The following is a 13,576-nucleotide window of genomic DNA, read 5'->3' as shown; positions in this document are numbered from 1 at the left end:
GAAAGTTATGTGTTACTAATATCTAGTTTTTACCTTTGAATTCTGGACTTCCAGAGTCAGATTCTGCGGTGCAGAACTAGGAACTAAAACAAAAAATAGTGCTTATTTCTGGAAATCTTAAAAGCAAAAGCTATTATTAAGTTTGCCAGACATTCTATAAGGATTCAATCCTACAAGATTTCTGTCAAAACATACAACTGTACGTATATGAACTCAACTTTCATTAAAATTCCCCTATTTTATTCATGATATAGTAGAAATAATTTTTATCTGTGGATTTTTGCCTAAGTTGGTTATGTTCAAAGAAAACATCAATAAAATTTAAGAGGCGGTAGAACTCTCCAAAAGAACCTTATGAATAATATTCCACCAGAAGTTTATTTCTCCACATTTCAACATCAACTCGATCTATAATTTTAAACAAGAAAAAAGGTCTCAGACAAAACAACACTTCTATGTTCAAAGTTGCTGAAAACCAGCATAGAGATCATTTTATAAACCTTCAAAGTGCATGAAACACTGATTCAAAAAAGTAAAAGGTTTCTTATAGAATCAGTTTACACTAATTTGTATAGTGCAATTGTGTGTGTACTTCTATGAAACTGAGGTGAAGTTGGGTGGAGAGTGGGCAAAGTCATGATTTAAGTGAATATACAGTAAAACCTTGGATTGCAAGTAACTTGGTTTGCAAGTGTTTTGCAAGACAAGCAAAACATTTTATTAAATTTTAACTTCATATACAAGCAATGTCTTGCAATACAAGTCCATACAATATACACACATCACAACTGAGCTAATGGTTCTTCTCTCTGACGCTGCAGGAGTGTAGTGACTGTTCTAAATGAGTGAAGTTTTGCCATACAAGTACATATAGTATTTTGAATTAAAGTTTTTGGGTTGTGGAATGAATTGTCTGAGTTTCTAATATTTCCTATGGGGAAATTTGCTTTGATAAACGAGTGCTTTGGATTAAAGCATGCTTCTGGAACGAATTATGCTCGCAAACCAAGATTTTACTGTATTATAAAACACTCAGACAGAACAGTAGGCACTAGCATGAAAAAAAATATTCAATATCGGAGGTACTAAAATCACTATCCACACAAATTTTGCGGACCTTCAGAAGTAAAATCATAGAAGCAAATCACACGGATATTTCCTCCAAGAAACAGATCACCCATAATCGTCACCAGGTCTATAAGTTTAGTCATTTATTCCTAATGTTCATTCAAATTTTTTTTTTTTAAGTTTTAGATTTGAAATCTTCAGTGTGTGAAACATACAATTACAGTGTTCAAAAAGATTATACATAATAGTAAATATGCATATTAAATCTTCAAACACTTATCTTCAGCAAAAGCATTTCAAAATATACATTCAGGGAGATCACCATTGACATTTTTGCTACATTCTGAGGACAAAGGGGTGTTGTTGTATTAATTCCAGCTCCGCCTCCAGACTACAATGGAACTATCTAGATCAGCAGTTCCTAGCCCTTTCCTGGAGGACCACCAGCCAGTCAGTTTTTCGGGATAGCCCTAATATGCACGAAAGAGATTTGCATAAAATGGAGGTGACAGGCATGCAAATTTGTCTCATGCATATTCATATGGCTATCCTGAAACCTGACTGGCTGGTGGTTCTCCACCAGCCAGTGGGAACCACTGATCTAGATAGTTAAGGGCTATCTGCAAGAATTTGCAGCAACATTATCCAGTTAATGCTGCTGAAATTTTCATTATGGCTATAGACAAAAGCACTTATCCAAGCAGTAGTTGCTGTTACCTGGATAAGTGCTGCTGAATATTGGGCGTTTTTTTTTATATAGTCTTCGAATATGATATGTGCTTTATTTTATAATTAGTACATTTTGTGGACACTCAATTTTGTTTGGTATTTTATGTTTTGTAGATTTTTAACATTTACTAACAAACATACCCAATTAAACCTCTTTTGCTTTGTGCCACTTTAGCCAAACACAACTACATAAGAACATAAGATTTACTGCTGCTGAGTCAGACCAGTGGTCCATCGTGCCACGCGGCGGCACTTAGGTCAAAGACCAGTGCCCTATTTGAATCTAGCCTTACCTGCGTATGTTCTGTTCCAGTAGGAGCTTATCCAACCTTGTCTTAAATCCCTGAAGGGTGCTTTCCCCTATAACAGCCTCTGGAAGAGCGTTTCAGATTTCTACCACTCTCTGGGTGAAGAAGAACTTCCTTACGTTTTGTAAGGAATCTATCCCCTTTTAACTTTAGAGAATGCCCTCTCGTTCTCTTCACCTTGGAGAGGGTGAATAATCTCTCTTTCTCTACTAAGTCAATTCCCTTCAATATCTTGAATGTTTCGATCATGTCCCTCACTTCATTGCTGCCTAACTGAAATAAAGAACTGGATGACTGCACACAAACTACAGCTCAACGCATCAAAAACCGAATTTCTCTGGTACACACAAGGATTCCTGGGTACACAAGGATTCCTGCACATACCCATGCCCATCCCTCCCCTGGGGAAATGACACCCTTACAGCCAAAGACAACATCCGCCGCCTGGGAGTGATTCTCGACTCTAACCTGTTGCTCTCAGATCGTGTATCAAAATTAGTGTCTTCATGTTTCTATTACTTACGCCAGCTAAAGTGCATCTGTGCTTACTTCTCAGAGAACGATTTTGCCTAGCTACTATATCCATTTGTGTTATCCCGCTTAGACTATTGTAACACGCTACTAATAGGATTACCCACAAAAAACGTCTCCCATCTCCAAGGCATGCAAAACACTGCAATCCAACTCCTAAAAAACCTGGGCTTCCACAACCACGTCACCCCTGCACTAAGATCCATGCACTGGCTACCTATCCAAAAATGATGCGTCTTTAAAGCCCTGGTTCTAGATTTCAAGATGACACCAAGATGACACCAAGCTACATATCATCAAAACTACAAATTTATGTCCCCAACCGATCACTGAAATCCCAAGCAGAAAAACAGCTAGCCATTAAATCCAGTTGCTCACTCACATCTGAAACAGCCCGGAAATGCTCTTATTCCATACCCAGATTATGGCACGCTATCCCCCGTCTATCAGATCTTTAAACAGTCTATGGAACTTCAGGAAGGCCGTGAAAACCTTCCTCTTTACAAACCCAGCTTCTTAGCTTACATCTGCATCCCTGACTGACCTTTACGTCGGACCACCGGACCAAAAAACCACCACACATCAATGACGCACAAACCTACAAAGCTATTTTACCTATGTTAGGTAAATTATGTAATTTAAACCACCATAGACTATGTCTTCTCAGAAAATACTGCAAATTTTAAAACACCCTTTGTCCACTGTCTATATCTCCAAATCTGTATGTTATGACTATACTATAAAAGCTGAAATTTATACCTCTATGTACACCAAGTTTGTTTTTCCCACCAAAGTTTGTCTTACTTATACTGTGAATGTAATCTTGTAACCCATTCTGGGCTCCTTTGGGAGGACGGGCTAAATAAATGAATAAATAAATAAATAAGGGAGAAGAGGCCCAGTTTCTCTAGCTTCTCATTGTATGGCAACTCTCCCAGTCCCTTAACCATTTTTGTTGCTCTTCTCTGGACTCTTTCAAGTAGTACTATGTCCTTTTTCATGTACGGCGACCAGTGTTGGACGCAGTATTTCAGGTGGGGGCATACCAGGCCTGGTATAACGGCATGAAAACCTTTTCAGATCTGTTTGTGATCCCCTTCTTAATCATTCCTAGCATTCTGTTTGCCCTATTCGCCGCCAACGCACATTGCGTGGACGGTTTCGTTGACTTGTCTACAAGTACTCCCAAGTCTCTATTCTGGGGTCTCTCTCCGAGTATAGCACCAGACATCCTGTATTCGTGCATATGATTTTTGTTACCGACATGCATCACCTTGCATTTATCCATGTTGAACCTCATTTGCCATTTTGCGGCCCATTCCTCGAGCGTATTTATGTCTCTTTATAGGTCTTCGCAATCTTTCTGTGTCCTCACTACTCTGAATAACTTTAGAAAAGGAGGAAACTATCAGTACATCCAACCTATGATCAAAACTAATTTTGCTGCTAAGAACAAGACTAAACTAAACTAAACTAAGCCTTAGGTTTATATACCGCATCTTCTCCACTGAAGTGGAGCTCGACACGGTTTACAGAGTTTAAAAAATATGGGAAGAGAGAAGGGAAAGAGTTTACAAAGCATAAAAAGAGGGGATGTAATCAGGAGAAGAGATTATTATATGCTAGAGAAAAGCCAGGTTTTCAGTTGTTTCGGAATAGTTGGAGGGAATCCAGGTTCCGCAGCGGGACAGTGAGGTCGTTCCAGAGGCCGGTGATTTTGGAGAGGAGGGATCTACCCAGTTTACCTGCGTGGAGGATGCCGTGTAGAGAGGGGAAGGATAGTTTATGTCTGTGGGCAGATCTGGTGGTAGTTGGTGTCGGGGCGAGGAAGGATAGAAGGATTAGGGGCGGAAGGATGCCGTGAATGATCTTGAAAACCAGGCAGAAGCATTTGAAATGAATTCTGGAAAGTACTGGGAGCCAGTGAAGATTGGTAAGTAGAGGGGAGACGTGGTCATATTTGCGTTTAGCAAAAATCAGCTTAGCCGCAGTGTTCTGGATAAGCTGGAGTCTGCGAAGACTTTTTTTCGTTAGGCCTAAGTAGATGGCGTTACAATAATCGAGTTTGGATAGGATGATGGATTGTACAAGGACGGTGAAATGCTTTTGGTGGAAATAGGATCTAACTTTCCTCAGCATGTGGAGGCTGAAAAAACAAGATTTTGCCAGGGAATTCAGGTGATCGTTGAGGGAAAGGGAGGAGTCGATAGTGATGCCAAGGACCTTGCTTGAGAACTCAAGGTGTAGAGCCGGGCCTGTGGGTAGGGTGAAGAGGGCGGGCAGGTGAGCTAATTTTGGGCCGAGCCAGAGTAATTTTGTTTTTGATTCATTTAATTTCATCTGTACTGAGAGGGACCAGGCGTGAAGTCTCATTATGCATGATGTGATGTTCTCTTGGAGGTTTGTAAGGTTTGGATCTGTTTCGAGGAGGATGAGGATATCGTCTGCATATGTGTAAATTGTTTCAAGGGGGGATAGTTTAAGGAGCTTCAGGGAGGTCATATATATGTTGAAGAGAATAGGGGATAGGGGAGAGCCCTGTGGAACACCACAGGATGGTGTCCATGAAGCGGATTTGGAGCCGTTTGTGTTGACAATGTAGGAACGATCGCTGAGCCCATTAAAAATCCTCAACTAGCCCTTCAAAAATACACATTATCTGCCTCCTTCCTGTATTTTAAAATTTTAAAGTGTTTAACACACAAGCATGACCCAAGTTGAACTGTGAATTAAAGTGTCCAAACTTCTTCAATAAAATGTTTTTGCTTCAAATTTTTAAAATGTTTAAAAAAACAAATAAACACATATGATACTTCATTAAAGTCAAACTTAGCTGACAGATGACTAGTGGACTTGTGATAGTTCTGCAAGTCATCTGCCAGTTAAGTTTGACTTTAATGAACTATTGCATTGATTCTCAAACCTGTTGAGTTTTCAAGATATCCAAAATGAATATGCATGAGACACATTTATAATGGAGGTGGGAGACATGTAAATCTGGCTCATGCATATTCATTAGAGATGTCCTGAAAACCCAAATGACTTGGGGTTCCCCCCAAGATTGGTTTGAGAACCACTGAACCATTGTGCATGGCTTTTTGTGGGATTACAGAAAATTTAAAAAACACAAAATACAGGAAGGAGATAGATGATGTGTATCTTTGAAGGACTAGTTGAGTCTTTTATGGGCTCAACATTTGTCTGTTCTTAGCAGCAAAAGTACTCGAACATAACAGATGGGTATGCTATACTAGGATCTCCCATACTATGTGCTACTGTTATAGAGATAGTTATGTATTGCTTCATTCAGATTTTTGAGGTGGGAGGGGGGTCAGTGACCACTGGGGAAATGTGAGGAGTCATGCCTTAATCCCTTCAGTGGTCAACTGGTCAGTTTTTGGTCCTTGATCACTTTTAAAACAGGTCTAGTTTCGAACATCTAAACGGAGTCCTTGACATCTTAATCATTCCTATATTGCTACTAGGTGTATGCAACACTGTACCCATTATATGAAGGTACTATCTCTGTCTCTACTGGGCTCATAAATTTTTATCACCGCAAGACATCAAAGCATTAAGCATGCCCTAAGCCCACCCGTAACACGCCTCCAACATACCCCCTTGAACTTTGCACGCACTGCAGACAAGTCTAGCAAGATGTCTAGCAAGTTAGTTTTGAAAATGACTACTTGTATTTGCCACTTTATGCCTTTTTTGGATGTCTTTCTTTTTGAAAATGAGCTCCTGTCTCTTTGTCTAAAAAAAATTGTATTTGGCTACAGCGGTAGAAAGAAAAAGATGTGCAATTGGGTAAGTTTGTTGGCAAAGAGTCTATATAATTGCTGACGGTATCTTTTTCTCTCTGATTTCAACAATTTATTGTTGTAGATTTTTTAAGACTTCCAATTTTGTGGTTTACCCTTTATTATTATATCTATCTTCCACTAGGTCAAGCCTTCAAGTTTTTTCTTAGACCCCAGAAACAACTTCTGCTTTTCCTGTCAAATGAAATGTACAGTAGATGAGTGAAAGAATATTTCATAGGCTTCTGCCCATGCTAACTATTCATGATTAAAAAAACATCTAAATTCTCTGAAGAATATGGTAAATTAAACTCAAAGTCATTGACTACATTTACTACTACTAGTTGATTAATTGCTGCAGTAAAATTAAATGCATGATAAATCAATTTATGTTGGGCGCATGGTTAATCTATTCTTAAAATGTTGTAAAACTTATAATTTGAATGAAAAGGAAGTGAAATCTACCTAAACATTTCTGCTTTAATAATGCAATGTCCCTGCTTTCTTCACATCAACAATAACAAGAAGAATGACCTAACGAAGCTTGAGGAATGATCTGAAATTTGGCAGCTAAAATTTAATGCTAAGACATGCAGGGTCATACATTTGGGCTGCAAAAACCTGAAGGAATAGTACAGTTTGGAGGATGAAGAACTTATGTGCATGGCAGAAGAGCAGGACTTGGGTGTGATTGTATGTGATGATCCTAAGTTGGCCAAACAGGTTGAAAAAGTGACAGCGAAAGCTAGAAGGATGCTAGGGTGCATAGGAAGAGTTATGGACAGTAGGAAAAAGGAGGTATTGATGCCCCTGTATAAGACTCTAGTGAGACCTCATTTAGAATATTGTGTACAATTCTGGAGATCACACCTTCAAAAAGATATAGAAAGGATGGTGTTGATCTAGAGCAGTGGTTCCCAAACCTGTCCTGGGGGACCCTCAGCCAGTCAGGTTTTCAAGATATCCCTAATGAATATGCATGAGAGAGATTTGCATACCTGTCACTTCCATTATATGCAAATCTCTCTCATGCATATTTATTAGGGATATCTTGAAAACCTGACTGGCTGGGGGTCCCCCAGGAAAGGTTTGGGAACCACTGGTCTAGAGGAAGGCTACCACAATGGTGCGTGGTCTTCATCATAAGGCATATGGAGACAGACTTAAAGATCTCAATATGCATACTTTATAGGAAAGGCGGGAGAGGGGAGATATGATAAGAGATGTTTAAATACCTACATGCCGTAAATGCACATGAGTCGAATCTCTTTCATTTGAAAGGAAGCTCTAGAATGAGAGGGCAGGATGAAGTTAAGAGGTGAAAGGATCAGGAGTAATCTGAGGAAATACTTTTTTACAGAAAGGGTAGTAAATGCGTGGAACAGTCTCCCAGAAGGAGTGGTGGAGACAAAGACTGTATCTGAATTCAAAAAAGCATGAGATAGGTAAGTGGGATCTCTAAGAGTAATGGTTACTGCGGATGGACAGACTAAATAGAAACACAGAAACATGATGGCAGATAAAGGCCAAATGGCCTATCTCCATGTTATAATTTAACTATTTATTATTTTTAAAGTATTTTGCTAAAATGAATTCAAAATATTGTTTAATAGGAGAATAGGAGAATGGCTGGTTATACTAGGAGAAGCTATGCTGTAATGTCCAGTTCCCCCGACCTTGAGAAAGTTCAGCGAAACGTGTCGGGAAGGGTAATGGACTTTGAATAAGCTAAGTCTATTATTTATTATATTTATATAAAATAATTGAAATAAGTAAATAGTTGGGAAATAGTACTTGGAATCATGAAGAATCCCACCACCTGTATCTATTGATAAGGGTGGATATCTGAATTCCTAAGATGTACTGTTGTAAAGAAACTGGACTAAGAAAGAATTTATAAAACATTGATATATTATCTAGCGCTACTATACTATCTAAGTTGGAGTAATAGGAGAAGGGCCATATCTATGAATATGAAAATAGCATGAAGTAAAAAAAAATATTTTTAATAAAGCATTTTTCTTAAATCAAACTATAAAAAGATATATATATATATTTATATCATTTATAAAACACAAACTTGATTAAAACTATTCTACAAATATATTATACACAAATTTTATAAATTAGGTGTCACATCTACACTTATGTTGCTTTTACAGTCTAGGTGCCATGTTACTCGTATACTTTCATATATACGTGAGCTAAATTATAGTTGTATTCATTGGGCAATCAACAGCATGAAAAGGAAGGACTAAAATGCCTTACTTACTATAATTCCAGTTTCAAGTTTCTGTAATTTCAGAAGAAATATTTTTTTAACACCTTCCTCCAAAACATGGTAGCCCTCTACCATCTATATAGTAAGCACTGCCTTCTTTCAAAATGTATTACACAAGAGACTGAGCTAGTCTGGATCTCTGATTGCTTGAAGTTTGCAACTCACCATCAGAGAGTGTTCTAGCAACAACATCCTGTGTGGAAACTCCAGGTCCATGCTTGTTATAGGCCACAACCCGACATGTGTAGTCCGTATACTTCTTCAAACCATTAATGGTGTAAGAGTGACCTCCAACATCAACATCCTGTATATGAAGAAGAAGGATCACTGACTTACATGTCAGATAAACATGAATACTGCAAAAAGGTGACCAATCAGAATTTGACAAAATGATTTCAATTTTTCATCATTCACCCACAGAAAGATTTGGTATGCCCACAAAGTATACACTATTATTTTATTTATTTACTGCTATGTATTAAACCTTTCTTCATTTTTAAAGCAAATTTACAATAACTTTATGCAGCAGAGTTTATATAACAATCAGCAACCAGAGAGACAAAAGAATGCCATTTAAACTCTGTTCATGAAGAGGGTGACAGAAACAAAAAGGATGAAAGAGACATCCAGAACATATGTAATCCAGAATTTCACTCCCCAATAAATGCAAGGCTAAACAGTCAGATTTTGACTGTACTTTTAAATGCAAGATACGTTTTCCATATAGATTTGGAAAGCACTGAAGTTGAACAAAAAAATGTTTTGTCATCTTGAGAATTATCCTTGATGACAAAAGTAAGTAGAAAATTATCCTATGTAGATCTAAGAGTTCTTGATGACATACAGGGGATGAGTAGAGATCCCACAGAGAGAAAGAGAGAGAAACCAGTGTTGTGAGAACAATAAGCTACTATAAGAACTTTGAACTTAATTCTTGCAGTGCTGCTCTTTCAAATGTGGTGACTGTAGGGTATGAAAATAGAAGTTTCATTACAGTATTCTGCATAAACTAAAGTCATTTGGTATTCAAAAGATTTACACCAGCATAAAGTGAGGTGTAACTAACAGAATGATTTACAACAAAGGCATGAGCAAGATTCTCAAACGAGCAAATCATTCCCAAAGAATACAGAGCCTTTTAGGATAGAGAAGGAATCTGATGGCCAAGATTAACCGTGGTGAAGGTTTTCTTCATTGTTACCTTGATAAACCATACAACACACAACAATGAATAGCGGTGTGGACCTAACATGGTCCATGTTTCGGCTGTGAATGCCTTCTTCAGGGGTCTGAATACCACAATGCTTAAATATGCTCAAATGCATACAAATACCTTATTATGAAAATATGCTATGAAAAAGCATACAAATACTCGATTATGAAAATATGCCAATATAGAAACCCGAAGCTCCTCTAGCGATTATAGATAGCGGATAGTATACTTAAGTGTTGAAATACTATTTCATCCAACACCCTTGATATTTACAAACTATGAATGATCCGATCTTTAGCCAACTTTCTACATCCATCCTCTCTCAATATTTTAGTTCATTCACTAGTAATTTCAAAACTCGATTAATGCAACTCCTTGTACATTGGAATATATCAAAAAGAAATCAAATGACTTCAACTAATCCAAAATACAGCTATTAAAATCATCACTAATTCTAAGAAATACGACCATGCTTCTCCGTTAATGAAAAATGCCCATTGGCTCCCTATCCGTCATAGAATCACTTTCAAAGTTGCATTATTTACATTTAAAAACTTCAAGCCAGAGAACCGTCCTTCATTGATAAGTTACTTATCCTTCATACCCCCACTTAGAACACTCAGTTCTTCTTCCCAAAACTTACTTTTCATGCCTACTCTTAATACATTTGGCACTCGCTGGGACTCCTGTTTCGCCGTAACTGCTCCCCTCACTTGGAATGCTCTCCCCCCTTAGAGAGGAAGCAAGCCTAGATAAATTTAAAGGAGCTCTTAAAGATTTTTTATATAGAGATGTCTTTCAACAATAATCTAATCTCCTACTTTCCTCTCTCTCCATTCCGTGCGGATAATAAACAGTTTGAATAAAACTCCTACCCACTCCCCTTTGTTCTATCCTCCTTTTTTATTTTCTCTCCTTTGCTATACCTTATTGTGGTTCACCCTTAGTCCTTTTATGCCATGTTAGTCCGCTCTGTCTTTCTATCTAATAATATGTATTTTTTTGTGTACCCCCTGATTTTAAATATTTTGTATAATCGCTTAGTATTATGATAGGCGATATATCAAATAACCATTAAACTTGAAACATGATTTTTCTTCGATGAACAGAGGAATGGAGCAATCATAAATCCTGTTGACAATCTTTGAAACCAGGGAAGAACAGCAAAATCATATTATGACTCTTCCCTCATTTTTAAGGGAGCTAATAAATATAATCTGGTGAACACCTAAGAATTAGGGCTAAGATGTAGGCTATATTTTGAAACATGTGTATCTATCATTGATCTACTATAGCAGCACACCAACCTTAGCCATGCTCCCTGTAGGGAAGCACAAGAATCCATGTAAAATATGATCTTCAACCTCCTCTGTATCTACTTGAGATCTACTCCTATAGTGCACATGCTTGAATAGGTTTAGTGTGTGATGATGCAACATCATAAAGAGAACTGGCAGTTCTTTGGAAAGTGTCAACACAAAGTAATTTTTCAAAAAAAATATGTATGAACGTGAATCTTTAAAAGGATTTTTAATGTACTGTATTGCATTTTGCACTGCTATCAATCCATTAGAAGCATTTCACTTGAATCAACTAGACTGACGAGTAGCTTTCAACAAAGGCATTTATTGCAAAGTTGGACAGATTCATACCTGCTCATTGTCCATCCCTTTCTCCATGTAGTACAGTTTGTAGTTCTGAATCTCTCCGTTTCCAGACAGTGGTGTGTCCCAGCTAACAGTAATTGAGGTGGGCTGATTAGCAAAAGCTTGGAGATTGGGAGCTGGACCTGGGACTTGAACTGTAATACAAATCCCATCCAAATTTGTACAAGTTTAATTTTTCAGCCATCAACTCTGACAGCAAAACAAAGTGAAAACGTTTCATCTGCACATTTACAACATATAATAAAAATCATAAGGCTTATTCTGATCCTGTAGATTGTATGTTTTGAATAGCAGGCTGCAGATTTTTAACCAATGGTTTGGGTGCATTTGCTTTCATATACATAAAAATCTTTGGTGCCATTAAAAATGAAGTTCATAGAAAAGGAACTAGCATAAATAAAGAAGTAGAAGATACTGTATAAAGGCTCAAATTAGTCTTAATAGTAACCAAAAAAACAAAAAAGCAAGTGGTCCCAGGTAAATATAATCAGACTTTAAAACAAGTACTTTTATAAAACACCAAACATGTTTCGGCGCCTTAAAGCTTGTATCAGGAGCAATCAATCACAAATTATAACGCGCGTTTGATAACAAGTAGATAACAACATATATACATCCACCTATAAGAACAAAAAAAACAACCCATTATTAAAATGCACCTTAATTAAAACCATAATAAGAGTCAATTAAAAATAGTCAATTAAAAAATAAACATCAATCAAACTTAAAAGAACAGAAAAGAAAGAAACCAAAAGATGTGTTGGTACAATTACCTCTCAAATTGCACCACTTTATATAATAGCACAGCCTTCCAAGCACTGAAAAATTGCACTAAAAACACCCCCCCCAAAGATATTAATACCAGGAACTGTGTGGAGGCCTCTGCCAGCTTAGTTTAAAAAAAAAAAAAAGGGGGGGGGGAGGGTTATATCTGTTTCTCATTCCCTCTGTAGCTCTTCATTCCTTTGTATTTCCCTTCATGAGCAGCATACTGTATATTGATTCACATTTTGTCCTGTGTTCGCTATGTCTGTCATAATTAGATTGTAAGCTCTTTTGAGCAGGTACTGTCTCTTGCATTTAATGTACAGTGCTGTGTGCATCTGGTAGCACTATATAAATAATAAATAGTAGTACTAGTAGTAGAAGGTCATAAGGTCCCATAAATATCACCTCTAAATTTAAAACAGAAGCAAAGCTTTAAAAGTTCCAGGTATAAACATTTTGCAAGAACATATGCTGCCAACAAAAGTGAAACTAAAAACAACTTCCCCAATTCAATTCACATTTAAAAAAAAACTTTTAAAAGTACCTGAACCACAATGGTTTTTTTGACATAAAACAGGGTTCCCACAATCTGCAGATGAAAGTGAAAGTAAAAAGAGCTCCTGGTTTTTTCACAGCAAAACCATTTTAAAAAAATACCTGAAAACCAGTGATTTTGATATGAAATAAGGTCCCACAGCACTTATTCACTAAAGGTAGACTCAAGCCACTTAAAAACATGCATTTCTCACTAAAAACTTCATCAATGACATCATTGCCATTAAAATCACTTTAAAAGACTTTAAAACGTAAAAATCCAGAGATTTTAAAAATAAGGGCTCATTTTTAGCAAGAAAATCATTGCAGTTCAGGTACTTTTTAAAGTGGTGGTTTGGTTTGGTTTTTTTTCTTCTTTTATTATTATTTTTTGAGTAAGCTGCTTGGTCTCTAATAAGTGTTTTTAATGCAATCTGAGAAGTAATTCTACCAACAAATCTTTTGGTTTGTCTCTTTCTTTTCTGTTATTTTAAGTTTTGATTGGTATTTTTTAACTGACATGGTTTTAATTAAGGTACATTTTAATTATGTATTATTGTTCTTACAGGTGTTTGTACATATGGTGTTGGCTATAAGATTTATTTTATATATTACTTTTTTAGTACTTATCTTTTTTTTAAAAAAATTTTCTATATCTTTTATTTTTAGTTGGT

General features: G+C 36.9%; 1 protein-coding gene across 11 annotated transcripts in view; it reads right to left on the bottom strand.

Moving 5' to 3' along the window:
* NEO1 (neogenin 1) overlaps positions 1 to 13,576 on the bottom strand; it is a 360,380-nt gene that overhangs the window by 69,083 nt on the left and 277,721 nt on the right. For all 11 annotated transcript variants that reach the window (XM_033919940.1, XM_033919941.1, XM_033919937.1 and 8 more), the window contains exons 10-12: positions 11,586 to 11,734; positions 8,886 to 9,024; positions 34 to 83 (exon numbers count right to left, since the gene is read on the bottom strand). In XM_033919940.1, the coding sequence (XP_033775831.1) occupies positions 34 to 83; positions 8,886 to 9,024; positions 11,586 to 11,734 (338 nt within the window). The remainder of the gene's footprint in view (positions 1 to 33; positions 84 to 8,885; positions 9,025 to 11,585; positions 11,735 to 13,576) is intronic.

This window comes from Geotrypetes seraphini, chromosome 14, assembly GCF_902459505.1.
Source record: "Geotrypetes seraphini chromosome 14, aGeoSer1.1, whole genome shotgun sequence".
Taxonomy (NCBI): domain Eukaryota; kingdom Metazoa; phylum Chordata; class Amphibia; order Gymnophiona; family Dermophiidae; genus Geotrypetes; species Geotrypetes seraphini.
The sequence above is the reverse complement of the archived record's forward strand: the minus strand, read 5'-3'. Positions and strand labels throughout refer to the sequence as shown.